The sequence below is a fragment of the Polypterus senegalus genome, chromosome 13 (genome assembly GCF_016835505.1).
Source record: "Polypterus senegalus isolate Bchr_013 chromosome 13, ASM1683550v1, whole genome shotgun sequence".
Taxonomy (NCBI): Eukaryota; Metazoa; Chordata; class Cladistia; order Polypteriformes; family Polypteridae; genus Polypterus; species Polypterus senegalus.
Genome location: NC_053166.1, coordinates 82517882 through 82535908, shown reverse-complemented (window position 1 = coordinate 82535908; position 18027 = coordinate 82517882). Strand labels below are relative to the sequence as shown.

General features: G+C 36.0%; 1 protein-coding gene across 1 annotated transcript in view; it reads left to right on the top strand.

Annotated features, from left to right (window-relative positions):
• The first annotated feature begins 362 nt into the window (after positions 1-362).
• g6pd (glucose-6-phosphate dehydrogenase) overlaps positions 363-18027 on the top strand; it is a 97266-nt gene continuing 79601 nt past the window's right edge. Inside the window, exons 1-2 of the mRNA XM_039774084.1 lie at positions 363-507; positions 1521-1657. Coding sequence (XP_039630018.1) covers positions 1535-1657 — 123 coding nt within the window. The 5' untranslated portion in view covers positions 363-507; positions 1521-1534. The remainder of the gene's footprint in view (positions 508-1520; positions 1658-18027) is intronic.

Genomic DNA, 18027 nt, shown 5'->3' with positions numbered 1-18027 from the left:
TATTAACGCATGATGTTAGCCTGGCTCTACAACATTCTTACCTAAAACCTTGGGTTTACTTTGAAGTTTTAACAGAAGCTGACTTCGTTGCTTCCGTGTTGTTTGCTTCAGCGTCCACCCCTTGTAGATGATTGGTGGATCTGACGTCTCGCTTTCTCCTCTTAATCTGGCAAATCTTACTATAAGCCCACCTACCAGACACTGTCATTTGTCTGCTTCCCTGCGATAGATTATAACTCTAATATTTGATTGGATAGCGGGTTGGTTGCCCGATTGCACTGTTTATTCTTTCTTGGCGGAACCTTTATGACATCACTGAAACCACCCAAAATGGGAAGCCGCGCCAGTACTGGTGAGTTTCAACCAATGATAAAAGAGGTAGGTTTGTTACATTTTTGCAAGTCAGAAAGAAGGCAATTCTTCGAAAAAAAGGGAAGTCCAGTCGGGCATCTCAGTACAAGAGCCACACTTCGGTATTGGTTTGGAAAGGTGCTTAATAAGGCGCTGGTAAGTGTCGTTATATAAGGCAATTCATACATTTTACCATATTTATTATAAATATTTCGTTTTCTGTTTTTGCGAACGCTTGTCAGATGGCGTTTGCCTTCTAGTGTTGCACTTTTTGACCCATGCTATCCTCATTTGCTCTCTATTCTTGCCTGCTTTGGGGATGGGACCAACCATAAAACGCAGCAAAGATGCAGTACCTAAGAGTTCGTTTTCAAACGTGAACTCGCCATGGGGATTTAATTAATTCTGTAAATTCGCCTCGTCACCGTGTCACCGAGTAGCGCTGACAAATATTTTACTTGTGGTTCCTTCTATCTATTACCGGAGTCCTATCATTTCAGAAATGTTCTGGACATACTTTTAAAGCAATAAGGAATGGAATTAGAAAGGATTTACAATATCCTATTAGTGTTTGATTAGCCGTTCCCATTAGGCTTTTCTGACTAATTTACACGTGGAACATGCACACGAGAGTTAATCATTTTATTCTTTAATCCACAATCCTCCTCCTTAAGCAGCCCTGCAAGTGTGAATGTCATCCAAAACAACATACTGTCTCAAATGAAATTCCTTAGGTGATGGAGTTTTATTTACATGTAAACTATATGGCCGTATGATTGTAGTGCTTCCAATAACTTGGGCATCACTTGGTTTATCTTAAATTATACCAAGATAATGTGAGCCTAAAGACCGTGCACAACATGTCTGATTTATTTCTAAGCAATATCTGGCAAATCATCAAATTACAGTTTTTGTCGGGGATTAAATGACCAGTGATCTGCCTTGTCATTATGATGCAGTCAGACTGATAGTTTGGACATGTCATTGTGACAGTCATTTAAGCCGATAACACTAAACTGTAGTATAAATTTAATTTTCTTTTTTCCATAATCCTAGTTTTTACAGTACTTGGAATGCACTAATGTTTCTTACACAGTATGATTTTAATTTTAGGTTTATTTTCACTCTGAGTGGCAAAACTTCTTTTTGATTCTGGTTTGTCCTTTCAGAAAGAAGATCTAATATGTCACTGGAGCAGCCTCACTTGAGCCGCACAGAACTTTTTGTACAGCTAAGAAAAGAGCTCTATGATGATGAAGAGTTCCGACAGTCTGACACCCATGTTTTTATTATATTGGGTGCTTCGGTGAGTACATAAGCACATTATGTAACCACAAGGGAAAATTAATTCATCAGAGAACATGTACTACTTTTACTCTTGCATTTGCTTTTTTCAGTTTTAAGCAATTATGAAACTGTTAGATCATTTTCTACTTGATGCCCAATCCATATATTCATTTTTCTGACTTTGCTTGTTCCTGTTTTGGGTTGTGGTGTGCCATCACAAATAAGACAAGAACCAAACCAGAACCAGGATGACAGTTGATTGGAGAGCACACTTGTACAAGGGCCATGAGTAAAAACACAATTCAGCTTAACGTACATGTCTTGTAGGGTGTGAAGAAAGTTAAAGTTCCTGTTAAGGCAGTGTTTCTGCTTTTTTTATCATTAAATATTAGAGCTATAGCCTTAAGTTAAATAAAATGGCTATGTCCTCAAGAAAAGGTACACTGTTCCATACAACTTCTGTAACAATAAAAAGGTTTGGTATCACCTTTCATGTTGGCACACTTACTCTGTCTTTAAGTCTGACCTGGAAGTCCTAGGGGCAAGGCATAAAATAACATTTACAGTTTTGACTGGCCAGCCTGTCTTTGAGATGTGAGAGTAAAGCCCTTGCAGATATGGGTAGAGCATTCCAACTTTGCAAACACAGCAATTCGTTTTGGGATTCCAAATCAGAATTTTGAATTTCTGTCAAGTGTGTACATGAAGCAACATATACAAACATAATATTTATCCTCTTACAGGATCAAAAGAAAGAAAAGAAATGTCTTTAATGATGACCTAAAAGTAGCTAATGTCAGGGAAAAACTAATATACTAAGGTAAGCTATTCCAAAGAGGGGCAGTGGCTCCCCAATAGTGTGATGTTCTTGTTGGCATGTAAACTTGAAGAAGTTCTGAAAAAAAAGAGGGTGCAATTCCATTCAAACCTTTAAAAACAAGTAACAAAATTTTAAATTCAATTCCGTAGCAAGACTGAAGCCAATGGAACAAGGCCAATATTGGTAAGTTGTGATCACGCTTGCGAGAGCCTGTCAATAGGCAAGCAACAGTATTCTGGACTGGTTGCAGGCATCCTGTCGATGCCGGATCAATTTCTACATACAGAGAGTTGCAATAGTCCAAACATGATGTCATAAAAGCATACATGGCCTTTTCAAAACTATTAAAGTAAAGAAAGGCCTTTACCTTAGCTAAAAATCTCAGCTAGATAAAACTATATTTAACCACAGAGTATACCTGTTTGTCAAATTTTAAATGAACTGTCAAAAATCATGCCAAAGTTCCACACTGATGATTTATGTGTGGTGACTGATTAAGAACATCAGGGATACGCAAACTTCTGGGCATCCAAACATCACAATCTTTGCTTTGTTATCATTCTATTTGCCAGTTCAATGCCATCCAGGTTTTAAAATCATTTAAACACACATGGAGAGACTGTATTGTTTTTGATGTAGTAATTCAAACCACTGTGCTGCTCAACTTTTGAACATTTATTGGCAAAGAACAGTATTTATTTTAAATAAATCATGATAATTTTCAAAGGGCATCCTGTTTGCATAACCCCCAAGTTATGTGTGGCGTCATATGTGCACAGTGTGTTCCTGAAATAACAACCCAATTTCATTAAATACACAGGTTAATAATGACTAGGTTGAAAGGAGCTGGAATACAGCCTGGGCATTGAGGATACAGTAAAATAGGATTTGAAACACCCTGTATCATTTCACAAATTATACTCCTACATCCAGGTTTCCTCTAAAGAAGGTATTAGAAGTGCATATTTAGATTAGTTTAACTCAGGACTAAGTGTCTGCTTTTGTTTTTTGCAAGCACTATTAGTCTGGGTTGTGGTGTCCAGTGGACAATATACTTATCAGTATACATTTGTCTTTAGATTAAGTATGTCACTATGTCTCCTTATGGTTAGTGTCTATATGCTGTGTATGTGTGTCTGACGTACTATATATATATATATATATATATACACACAATTTTAAAAAAATGGGATGGTAAAGGTTTTTACCCCCTTGCAAGTATCAAAGTAATGGTTTCACTGTTTGGTTTTTGCAATGGTGGTGGATCAAAGTGCTTAGATCCTGTGAAGTGATTATTATTTCACAATAATGTGCATAATTTGAATAGCAAATCCAAGCTGTGTGCTATTTCTGTTTTTCTTTTTTTTTTTTTTTTTTTTTGTAGAATGCTTTATCATTTTTATGTAATGTGAATAATTGGATATGAATCCTGTGGGCTGAATGGAACCTGTTTGTTGCAGCTGTGCAGAACTGGCAGCTTTTGAAAGGAGAGTACTGTATTTTAACTTCCCAGACTTTCAATTGTGATTTAACTAGGCTCCATTTCTATTATCTGTCCCTGGAAAGAACTAATAATGTAACTGATGAATAGGCATATTATGGTATGTTGTGGTTTTCAATGATATATTTTTGGCTGAGCACATTAATCTTCTTATGTAATACTCTACCGTTGGCTGTTCGTTTGTCTGTCCAGGATTTTAAATTACCTGTAGCTCGCAAAACGTTTGAACTATTGACCTGAAATTTGGTACACATATACAACGTGACATCTAGTATCCGCTTTCGGGGTGCCATGCAAATGAATGGTAAGTTTACAGAGAAAGTCTGAAAACTATGAATGCTCAATTCAAAGTGTATTCACTGCATGTTATCGTGCAGTGAACCATTACTGGTTTAGTATATTATATGACAAAGCTTATTGAGCATCCTAAGGGAGGATGGTTTTATTAGTTTTTGCTATAGTTATGATCTGTTATTATAATTTAATGTATACTTGGCTGGCAAATTTTTTTTTCCAAAGTGACTTATAGAAACCGACTACAATAAAGTTGAGATATATACACACTTTTTTTTTTTTTTTTTGCGCACAGGGAGGTTAAACTACTTGTTCATGGGTTACATAGAATCAGGAATAGAAACTGAACTAGCCCACTTGATATTTAAAGTCCATGGTCTAAGCCACCACACCACAGTGCCTGCTTATTATTAAGTCCATGTCTAATTTTTGGTTTTAACAAGCACATATCTATAAAGCAATTACCTATCTTCTTTTTTACAGAAATGGGCAGATTTAATAACTTGCTCAGGGTCATAGAAGATCTCTTAACACATTAACATGAAAGAAAATCTTATATGTCTAAGTCTGTGGAATACATTGGATGGGCCCTGGGCCTCGCCATATTTGTTTTGCAGAGTCTTAGTTTAAAGAAGCGTAAATGAACAAAATCCCATGTACTTGTCTATAGCTGATTGAAATAGCTGAACTTTTCATCAAAGTCTGGTTTAGTTGGTACAAGATTCTTGATGTTGATGTGGTCTTTTTAAAATGTTTATACAGTGGAAATAAAGTCTAGAGTGATTTAGATTAAACTTAAAGTAGTTAAAACAGGTTGCAGTAAATGTAATTTAATAAAACCTATATCCAAGTGTCTCACGTCTTAACATTTTATTCATCAGTTTGGCTACTTTAAGTATTCACAACAGCACACAACACACACAAGCTCTGGAGGCTATTTAGCATACTTTACAGTAGGCAATTGAGGTTATCAAAGCCATAAGTGAAAGCAGATATTATAAAAAATGTGGCAAACATTCCTCAACAGAAATTAATTTATTTGAACGTACAGTGCATCCGGAAAGTATTCACAGTGCATCACTTTTCCACATTTTATGTTACAGCCTTATTCCAAAAAGGATTAAATTCAATTTTTCCCTCAGAATTCTACATACAACACCCCACAATGACAACGTGAAAAAAATTTGAGTTTTTTGCAAATTTATTAAAAATCTGAGAAATCTCATGTACACAAGTACATGCCTTTGCTCAATACTTTGTCAATGCACCTTTCGCAGCAATTACAGCCTCAAGTCTTTTTGAATATGATGCCACAAGCTTGGCACACCTATCCTTGGCCAGTTTCGCCCATTGATCTTTGCAGCACCTCTCAAGCTCCATCAGGTTGGATGGATAGCGTTGGTGCACAGCCATTGTAAGATCTCTCCAGAGATGTTCAATCGGATTCAAGTATTGGCTCTGGCTGGGCCACTCAAGGACATTCACAGAGTTTTCCTGAAGCCACTCCGTTGATATCTTTGCTTTATGCTTAGGGTCGTTGTCCTGCTGAAAGATGAACCGTCGCCCCAGTCTGAGGTCAAGAGCGCTCTGGTGCAGGTTTTCATTCAGGATGTCTCTGTACATTGCTGCAGTCATCTTTCCCTTTGTCCTGACTAGTCTCCCAGTTCCTGCCACTGAAAAACATCCCCACAGCATGATGCCGCCACCACCATGCTTCACTGTAGGGATGGTATTGGCCTGGTGATGAGCGGTGCCTGGTTTCCTCCAAACGTGACGCCTGGCATTCACACCAGAGAGTTCAATCTTTGTCTCATCAGACCAGAGAATTTTGTTTCTCATGGTCTGAGAGTCCTTCAGGTACCTTTTGGCAGCCCGCCTGGAGTTTGCCATGTGCCTTTTACTAAGGAGTGGCTTCCGTCTCTCCACTCTACCATACAGGCCTGTTTGGTGGATTGCTGCAGAGATGGTTGTTCTTCTGGAAGGTTCTCCTCTCTCCACAGAGGACCTCTGGAGCTCTGACAGAGTGACCATTGGGTTCTTGGTCACCTCTCTGACTAAGGCCCTTCTCCCTCGATCGCTCAGTTTAGATGGCTGGCCAGCTCTAGGAAGAGGCTTGGTGGTTTCGAACTTCTTCCACTTACGGATGATGGAGGCCACAGTGCTCATTGGGACCTTCAAAGCTGCAGAAATTTTTCTGTAACCTTCCCCAGATTTGTTCCTCGAGACAATCCTGTCTTGGAGGTCTACAGATAATTCCTTTGACTTCATGCTTGGTTTGTGCTCTGACATGCACTGTCAACTGTGGGACCTTTATATAGACAGGTGTGTGCCTTTCAACTGAATTTACCACAGGTGGACTTCAGTTAAGCTGCAGAAACATCTCAATGATGATCAGGGGAAACAGGATGCACCTGCGCTCAATTTGGAGCTTCATGCCAAAGGCTGTGAATACTTATGTACATGTGATTTCTCAGTTTTTTTTATTTTTAATAAATTTGCAAAAATCTCAAGTAAACTTTTTTCACGTTATCATTATGGGGTGTTATGTGTAGAATTCTGAGGAAAAAAATGAATTGAATCCATTTTGGAATAAGGCTGTAACATAAAATGTTTAAAAAGTGATGCGTTGTGAATACTTTCCGAATGCACTATAGGTGATTATTGTCCTCACAAAGATTCTTGAATGCTTTGGGTTCTACCAATTATTATCTACTTTCTAGAGTTTATGAATAAGAGTTTACATATGCTTTCCTTGCAATGGGCTAAAACTGAGTAAGGAAATTTAGATTCTGGTTTGTATATGGTTCTGTGGTTTTGGGACTGGAGTGGAAAATTGGTCAACGAGGGCTTTTGTATGTGCATCCTTTTTTACTAATATTTTTTTATGTAATAGGAGTTTTAAGAATTCTGTAAACTATTCCTGGAATGCATGCAATTACACCTAAACATTTTAACACTGGCTAATACTTACATACGTAAAGCAGCATTTTAACTGTAAAAGAAGACTGACTGAATTGATTCTGAAAGTCCAATTAAAAGAAGAGCCATTTATATACTTATATAATCTCACTATACATTCTGGTAGTATTCAGTTTAGTTATAATTTTTTTTATACCAAAGCTTCCATAGTTTTTCACTTCCAGAATATACAATTTGTTGTTTCAGCAAACACTTTACAAACTTGATTTGAAATTATTCCATTCCACTTTATAACAGGTTTCAACACAGAAACCTAATCAGGTATTTATCTTGGAATGCAGCTAGAATGCACTTTGATTAGCTAGTAAGAATGGGTGGAAGAAGCCATATCGCCTTAAGGCTGTTCTTCCTGTTGGACATTCAGAGTCCTTCACATGATGCAACCTTGCTATATCAGAAACTTCATGGATAAAGTAATGGTGGAAAGACCAGGTAAGGACTGATGACCCACTGTTCTAAAAATCACAGAATGAGTGATATTTCTTTTTCCCCAAAACACTGTATGGGCTTCTTAACCTTTAGGTTATGATTCATATGTGCACTATACTTACATTTATGTTCTTTTGTAACATGTGCTTTGCATCTTAAATATTTGTGCAATATTTTGAGCGTACACAGTACTGTACAAAACTTTGTGAAATTAAAATAGATGGGATCTTATTTGGTAGCCCTTAGAATCTAAACCACTGTCTGCTGCAACATTTTTAATATGAGCACCAGAGACTTTTTCATCTTTGAATCGGTTGTAGATGACTTCTAGGTATGTCTAAATGGGATGCAACATATCATATTTGCAATCTGAACAGCTTGATTGGTTAACAAGTCTGTTATATGTAGTGCCATGTGCAAGTCTGGGATGCCTGTTGTTTTGTTTCTGATTTAGGAAATATTATTTATCTGCATAGAAGTTGGGCTTATCTAGTGTTTTGGGCTGTTGCCAACTGTTGCTTCTTAAGTAAATCTTACAGGATTTGGGTATTTTAATGTTCTTTTCTAAAGAGTGTTGCGCAAGGTTTAATGCATAATATGGGCCTTAAGGTGTGTTCAGACTTGGCATGTAGAGTTTTTATTTTAGTTGACTGTTTTTTGTGGAGTAGTCTACACATGCCACTTATGTAACTAAAAGATGAAACAGCTATACATAACACTTGTCCTGTATTTTAAAGTATTTGCACTTCTGCCTCCTAATTCTGAATTGCTATCTTGCTGTTCGTTTGTTCTGTACGGGTCTTTCCATATTTTTTTGTGTACAGAATAAGATAGGAAGGGCAATTTTTAAAATGTCGGGCAACCATTTTTACACCTAATGTTAAACAGTGGTTTAGTGTTTGTGCTTGTTTTGGGAAATGTCAACGGTAACATAAAGGTAGATGTGAAGCTATTGAAATACCACTGATCATCTTCTTCTTCTTCTTCCGGCTGCTCCCATTAGGAGGCGCCAAAGCGGATCATCTACAACAATATCTTTCTGTCCTTTTGTATCTTGTTCTGTTACACCCATCACCTGCATGTCCTCTCTCATCACATCCATAAACCTTCTCTTAGGCCTTCCTCTTTTTCTCGTGCCTGGCAGCTCTATCTTTGGCATCCCCCCAATATACTCAGTATCTCTCCTCTGCACAAGTCCAAACCAGCACAATCTTGCCTCTCTGACTTTGTCTCCCAGCTTGAGCTGACCGTCTAATGTACTTGTTTCTAATCCTATCCATCCTTATCACACCCAGTGCAAATCTTAGCATCTTTAACTCTGCTACCTCCAGCTCTGTCTCCTGCTTTCTGGTCATTGCCACCGTCTCCAACCTATCTAACATAGCTGGTCTAATTACCGTCCTGTAGACCTTCCCTTTCACTCTTGCTCATCTTGTTGAAATACCACTTATATGTAACTAATATATGGAGAACATTGTCCATTACTTCTGTTCTTTTTAAATGGTTAACTGAACTTGAATTGAACTGAAAGGTTGATTGAATTTGAGTTTGGAAAGAAGGGGAAGGTACTTGGTAAAGTCTTGTTAAATATTTTAACTGTGTATTTTTTAATTAACTGCAAGTCTATGATTTTAATGGTAACTGAAGTTTGTGCTATTGATCATATATTTTAGTAGTATGTAGAAGAAGTAGCACTATAGAAGAAGTATAACATAAATAATGAAATATAGCAATTATGAAGAAATACATAGTACTTTATATTTTGTTAGTTCTTTTCACATTGCACTATGTATGTAGAGCTTCTGTATCTTTCGTCTGTTGATTGTTGAAATTATTAACATAAAACAATTTCCCATTATGTGTGATCTTTTCTTTTTGGAATGACTGATCTTAGTCACTTAAACTTAATGACTGTATACAGTATGCTAGATCTTGTGTCCTTGAGGTTATCAAGATTACATGACTGGGAATCGCAGGGAATGAGTTGCACGACTCTGAAATGTTTGAGCACAGTTTCACATTTCCGAAGTACTGCAATTTTGTCACATTGAGACAACCAGTAGCATGCTGACTGACTGCATCAGTGCCTATATGAAGACTTTCTCCACTTATGACTAGTTCATCTGCAGTCTTTTTCCCTTTTTATTTTGCTTTTTCAATTCTGTCTTGGTAAAATAAACATGATACATCAGACTGATGAGAGACTTTTCTTTTTGCACATTCCAAAGCACTTGCTATTCTTCCTTCCTTGGGAATGCATTATACTTCTGGATAAATGCTACTTGTAAACCCAAAAGATCACCCCTATGACTTAAGGAGTGAGTTACAGATTATGTAAGTAAACTTTTGTACTGAGAATTGCTGAAAAAGTCATATTGTGTGATGGAGGATTAACATGATTTTGTAAACACCAACGGTTAGAGTATTGGGGGATTTTATGCTGTATTCCATTCCTGAAAATACATTAAGTCTGTACTTCTGCCAAACTAGATAAAACAAAGTGCTGTGTGTCAGTTTACTAAAAGAATGGAGTAGCCACCATTTAGGTGAATACTCTGTCATATCCGATCATTTGGTAGAGCAAAGTCTTGTAGGTGAAAGTAAGTGATAAAACGTTCATGAACTGATCCCTTGAGAAATTATAGCAAGGAATGCACAGTGAGAACTTTTTTTTTTTTTTTAAAAAACTATCTAACATAAGTTGAAGCATGTTGTGCCAGAAGATGCCTTTTAGGTGGAGTTTATGTAGAGTGTTCTTGTTTGTAGTGTAGGTTTCTTACACTGGCCTTTTTGAGTGAGAGTATTTATTTTTGTGTCTTGTTATGGACTGGATTGATTTTAGCTAGAAAATAAATGAATGGATAGTGGAGAAACTTGTGCTTCAACTATGTTTTAATATTTTTTTTATTCTGCCTGTCTGGTAGTTTGTAATAGTTAAGAAGCAAGATGTTAAAGTCTGTAATTTATTACAGAAATGACTTTACTAAAAAATATAAATTCTGGCTTGAATTTGTTTTTTAAATCTGTACACACTGTTGAATTGAGATATGAGCACCCTAGATATAGAAATATTTAGAAAAATACTTTTTATTCATTTTTGTATTTATTAAACACAAAATATTAAATGGAGGATATCAATATTGTACTTTTCCAATCAGTTTTCAGTGGTGGATAGCATTGCTGATTATTGTTCGACTGATTTTTTCATCTCAAGGTGCAGAGAAATTTCAAATGCTAATGGGAACTGTGACTTGACCCTTAAAAACACAGTTGTTGTTGTCAAGGTACATATTGGTATACAAAAAATTATTATCAGCAATATTCAACAGCCAGCCCTGGTGTTTTATTAATAGGTGGTTTGTTAACATTTTTTTTTTTTTTTTAATTTACAGTGTAAGAATGGCAGGAACTGACTAGCTACTCATACTGGATCTCATTAATGGCATGTATCCAAAAGAAATGAATGTTCACATAGAACTAAACGAAAGAAAATATGTAATAAGCAAAACACAAAAAATCTAATTAAAATGTCTGGCAAATACTGTAGTCCTGGTGAAAAAAATACTTTCTCCAAAAGTAAAATATATTATAATAGTAAAACTTTTTTTAAAATGTAAAAATGTGTAGTTTGGAGTAGCAAAATTTCATGTAGGATTACATTGATTTTTGCAAACTCATATATTTGATTATATCAAACATTTAGTATAAAATGGTTAATCTTCTCCTATATTCATAGTTTCATATTAAGTGACACAACAACCCAACCGAGGTCCTGCTTTATGCTCATCATTACTTCTGGTTCAAGTTTCAGCTGTGCTATAGCCACATAAAAGATGTATCAATAGGGATATAAAGTTAGTTATACTTGACCCACCAAAAAAATTGAATACTGAAAGTATATGATGCAGTGATCAGAGATTTCCAGACTTTAATCAAAATGAGTAACCTTTCAGAGATACAAGACATGGTTTCTTTCATATCAGGAAAGTGGAGTTGTTGTCAAGTATTTTGAAAATCTTTTTCAGACATTATGCAATGCAGTGTAAAATGAGTTTAAAATATATTTCTGTTGCATTTTATTGTTTCTCCTAAGATGTATATAATACAGTGGCATAATGCATTAAGGTTAGCATGACGTATTTCCAGCACTAGAAACAATGCTAGGCACAATGTTTAATTTTGCATCTTGCATCAGCATATTGAATACTTGAAACGCTGGTGCATTTTTTTTGGCTGGACCGACCATATATCCAGCCAATGTCCTTGTTCTTGAAAGGTCTTTAATTCTTCCCATTTGTTAAATATATAACAGTGTTTTCATGAATGTTCAAGGCTTTTATTTCACCTCCATTAATTTTTGTATATTTTGGATTTTTGGCAAAACCTCAATATATAAAAAGTTATGGAAGTTGGTGATCTGACTGGTTGATTTTATTGAGTAACATTACACTGGGAGCATTCTTCTCTCCATGAAAATTCCCCCCAAAAAAATAACCAAAACTTCTTCTTGCCAGTCTTATACACTCTTGAGGATTTAAAAAAATAGCTTTAATAAGCTTGTTGCACAACCACCTGAATAAAATAAGTGTGTATGTGTTTGTCCAATTATGTCTCTTTCATTCCAAAAAATGGCACATGACAAAAATTGTTAGTAATAAAATGCATTGCATTTGTCATTCCAATAGATGATTATTCAGAAAAAAATTAACAATGCTTTTACAAATCCCGTACCAACTGGCATATAAAAGACCTATGCATTGTATGAGGCACAGCGAAAGTTAATGAAGAGGTCTACATTGATTATAATTAGATTAGAACTCATCTTAGATGAGTAGCACAGCTGTGTCATCAATAAGGTGGTAGTACTGCCCTACAATGAGTTTATTCTGTCCTGTTTCCTTGGGTAACGTGATTTATTCCTTTTTAGCTAGGTTATGTACTTTTTGATACCTTTTAGCAAAGGGTATCTAAATAGGGAATGCTGGTATTCTAAATCTTGACTACAAATTATCAACTAACAGTTTCTCCAGGCTGCACCTCCTGCATTTTTTACTATATTTAATCGTATTGATTGTCAAAATTTGCATAGGTTTACATGAAACCTCTTATTTAATAAACAGAGTTTGAACCCTGATGCAGTTTAAGGGTGAGGCTGGCTTTGAGTTTGTCAGAATCCTGTAAATACATGGGGAAAATATCATTGTTCCATGATTTAAAGACAAGCTATAAAATGAGTTGGTCACACTGAGTTAAATTAGAAATTGTGTGACTTGGCTTTGCAGTGAAAATAATCATTGCATAGAGGGATTATTGTTACTTGTAATAGATTATTGCAAATTATATGATGGCCTGCAAACAGCAGAAAGATTATTGAGGATTAACAAATGATATATTAAAAAATGTTTCATCCTACATAATATTGGGTATACAGTTTCTTACATCAATTTAGTAGTCAATTTGATAAATGTAGTTTGATGTAAGCAAATTAATTAATCTTCATGGGAGTGCAACAAAATCCAATTATGTGAAAACAATGGGAGGCAGTGTACTTGAAACTTCTGTGAAGGCCTTCTGCAGTGCTGTACTATGCTTGGGTATTAAAGCTAAACAAATCTTTGCCCCACAGAGTCATGATTGTTGGGTCAGAATGTGGAGTGTATAATGGTAGATACCAATTATTTAATTTTGTAGTGAATAGTGATAAATGATCAATATGTCCCCTTAAAATTATGCTTTGAAGAGTTTTACAAATACACATTCTGTATTTGCTATATTTTCACATATATTGAGCTTACATTTAAAACATATATAAAATCGCTTATACTTTATTAGGAAAGGCAAACGAGAATCAACATTTACATGATGATTAAAAGATAAAGTTAACAATGCTACTTCTTGCTAGCTGTGTACCACATTGGCTTTACATTTAAGTACTTAAAGTTGTTGGAATTTATAGATTTTGTCCAGCCTTTGGAAATCTTTTCTCTGACATAAGCCACATAAACACTGCTGAAGAATTCTTGGCCTTTCAGGAAACTGACACATGCACTTTTCTTTCCATGATGTTTACACTCATTTAAGAACTTATCATAGTGCTAAAAGTCAAGCAAAGTGTTTTATTATTATTATTTTCCCTCTGAAGATCAAGTATTTTCGCCTCTTTTTGTGTTTTTCAAAGTGTGTGCCTCCTTCTAAATAAACACTTGCAGATTAATCAATTAATCAATTAATCAATTCTCTAGCTGTCTGCAGCTCTTGAGCTAACAGAACACATGCTGCCTGGCAACAGACCGACAAATTTGTGTTTTTGCATACAATTGGGAAGCATTTCATACAGACCAAAAGAGCTGAGGTTTTATCTATAGTAAAAGCAAATACTTCCTGAAAGAATGACTGCTGAAACATAATGACAAGGCACTTTTATTGAGTTGCTATGAAAGGAGTGTTTATTCATTCCAGCTGACGTAGAAGAGAGGGCTGCTGAGGTTAATGAAACCTGCTTTATGTGGAACTGTAAAATAAATGGGTGTTTACAATATTGTGCATTATCAGTGTTTTTTGGAGTTACCAAGGCTTCAAACTTTGTCAAAAGTCATATGTCATCTAATATAGAATTTAGCTTGATCATATTTATTATTTGATGTAAGTATTGGATTTTAAGATGATGACTAAAATTAAATTGACAGCTTTACAAATGACAAGCATCTTTATTTTTATTATTAGAGATAAGTCTCTATCTATACCAGAGATTTTTTTTTAACCAAGAAAACAGGGGGAAAAAGAGGGTACTGTAAGAATTTCGTGAAGGACTGTATAAAATGCGATCCTGTTACATTTTAAAATAGATGGGCCACAACCAAGGGGTGGAGTTGTCTACAACCCTGATTTTGCAAGTGTTTGTTCTTTCTCATGCCATCCCTTATATAAAATGCACAAATCACAATAGCTTAAGGGAATATTTATTTTTTAAATTCAGTGATTATTTCATGATGATTCCTTGTGATTGAAAATGTATCCCTACATTATTCTTTATGGTATCTGCAATCTGATAGTTCAGGCTTGACATTGTAAACATTCACTATGTGGCTTTCTTTTTAAAAGCAAGCATCATCTTGCTTTAAAAATACATATATATCTTGTCAGTTTGCTTTGTTGGCTTTCTAATTTGATTATTAACACAAAATATATAATCAAAAACTGGGCTTCTTCCTTTTATTCAAGATATTGTTGTGTGTTGCATGCTCCCCAACCGGACCTGATTGACTGAAGAGGAGAAGAATACTAAAAATTCATTTTTACAGCAGTCCTCGAGAAAATAACTCTGTCACACATAAATGACTATACATCCTCCATTGTCAATTTTTTCTGACACAGGCAAATTGGCAGGTGGCCACCCTCTTCTCCTAGAAATTTTTTAATTTCATAAGCACATGGATTCTGAGGATCCATTGCTGTTACTTGAACAATTTAATTTTTTTACCTCAAGTAGACTCAAATATGAATAGTGGTAGTTTTGGAATGTATTGTATATTGGTAGATTTTGCAGTATAAATTATACACTACTAATTTAACAGAATTGCAATGTTGATTTCTGCAATAGCAAGGCATATTTATTTTGACCTTTCTTCCTATTGTATGATTCATCGTGTAGCTTATGACTGAGGCTTTCTAGATTTTTACAAGAGTGCAGTCTGGGCAACCAGTGGTATTTTATAACTCTTTTATAAAACAGATTTGTAGTAGTAGGGTATTGTTCCATTTTAGCCATTAATGGTGCAGTGAGAAGTCAAGCAAAATGACATATTTTATTGACTAACTGAACAGATTACAATATGCAAGCTTTGGAGGAAGCTAAGGCCCCTTCTTCTTGCCTGAAGAATGGGCCTTGGCTGCCTCAAAACTTTGCATAAAACAAATTTGAAATAATTAGAAATGATATTGTCTACAATCTTGTATATATAAAAATCAATGTGTGTATGTATGTATGTTCCAGCATCACTTCCAAATGGCTGGAGCAATTTTTCATGAAACTTGGTACACATATTTCTCATTGGTCGACTAAAAATACTGTAGGGTGAAATCAACCCTAACCCACCCCCTTCTGGGTAGGGTGTGGGGCTGATCTTGTGGCCTTGTATGCATGTTATCATCCAGTTGACACTCAGAACAACCACCAGAGGGCGAACTGGAGGTGACTGCTAGCATTCTTTATGTTTGGGCACCACCTTGCCCCTGTTGCTTTTCAAATTAAATAGAGTTGGCCAGTTTGAGCATCAACTGGATAATAACATACATACAAGACCGCAAGACAAGCACATTAATGAGTCTTTATTGTGTGTTTATTTATTTATTTTTATTTTTAAAGTTGTGTTTTTCTTTTATTTTTTTTTTTTTTTCAAACAACAACAACAAAAAAAAAACAAAACACTTTTTTTTCCTCCCGGGCAACGCTGGGTATTTCAGCTAGCACAACATAAAATGATGTTTATTTCCTGCTACAAGAATAATATTTATGCAAGAGCACAGTTATACTCTTCTGGAGTCTTGTTTTAGTGCTTTTAGATTTTTTTTCTTTCTAACGTAAGTATTTTTAACTTTTAAGCTTTTATACCATCAAACATAATGCTTGTCATTAAAGCCAAAATTTCTGTTTTGGACTCCTTAATCTGCAAAACATTCTCCCAGTAGCCTTCTGGCTTATCCAGGTGGTCTTTAGCAGTGTTCTTGTTGGGGAGTAGTGGCTTTCTCCTTGCAGTCCTGACATGCACACCATTTTTGTACAGTGTCCTCCTGATACCAGACTCATGAACAAAGACATTAGCCAATGCAAGAGAGGCACTTAGATCCTTACAAATTACCCCGAGATTCTTTGTGACCTTCTGGAATATTGCACACCTTACTTTTGGAGTAATATGTGTTGGTTGACCATTCCGGAGGAGACTAAAAGTGGAGTAGAATGTCCTTCATTTGAACATGATCTGTGTGGCAGGGGACTGTTGAAGTCAAAACTCCTCAGAAGTGCTTTTATAACCTTTTCCAGTGTGATGAATATCAAAATAATATGTATACATACTTGCATACAGTGGTGCCTTGTACTTTGCATAATTCATTTCAATAGGCCGTTTGATCTCTGAATTGTTCGAAGTCCAAATCAGTTTTCCCCACATTTGAAGTACTGTAATAGAAAGTGAGTTAATCCATTCCCAGACCTTAAACAATACCCATTTCAATAAACATAAATAGCAAATACAGATAATTTTAAGGTAAAAATAACTCAATTAACTGCCATAAATAATAAATTAAAACAATAATAATATTTTGCTGGATAAATAACATCTACAGCCAGCAAAATCTCTTACAAATAGGACTGTGCAACGAGTGGACTTTTACAGCTGAGTTTCTCTGCTTCCACAATAGCTTGGCAGACATTGCCAGGTGTTGGGGCTCACCATTTATTACCATTCTCACAGGTAAGAGACAGGTGGCACAGAAACAGGAGGCAGGAGCAGGGCTGGCATGCTTGCAAGGCTACGGAGGTGGCCACACAATCCGCCTCTTCCGAGTATTTTTCTCACCAACACAAGACCCCTCTCAAATAAGATGGAGGAATTGAAGCTACAGGTTGCAGTAAATAATATTGTTAAGGAAAGTTGAATTCTGCTGCTAACAGAGACCTGGCATCATTCACCCATTCCAGATACAGCTATTGAGTTAGCAGGCCACACAGTACACTGGCAGGACAGGACCAGAGACTCCAGTAAGAGAAAAGGGGATTATGGATGTATGTCAACAATAGCTGGTGGACTAACAATAAGACTTTACACAACAGATGGCACTTACGCTGCAAGCGTAAATGTCATCTGTTGCTTAATTTTTTTTCCCTGTACGCACAGTTTATACTTGAAAGTATTGTTAGAACTCCGGATCACTTGCTACTTGGGCACAAGCTGTTAACAGATCACTCCTGGTTGGGTTGCCTGGGCAAAGGTGTCTGATGTTGAAAGACCCGAAATACCCAATGACCCCAGGTTACAAGTGCATCAGTAAATATATTTTGTAACCATTGCAAATGTTTTAACATAACAAGGAGAATACTTCTGTCAATTTAACATAATCTAACAAATGGCTCTTCCATGGACTATGATAGTGAAGACATAGAATTATGATCTTTAAACAGGGCAGGGCCTCTCACACTCACACCTGATTGTCACCCCATTAATTTAAACACCTGACTCAAGTTTCCCCTTTAAATGAACAGAGGGGACTGGGCGGTCTCATGGTCTGGAATCCCTACAGATTTTATTTTTTCTCCAGCCGTCTGGAGTTTTTTTTGTTTTTTCTGTCCCCCCTGGCCATTGAACCTTAC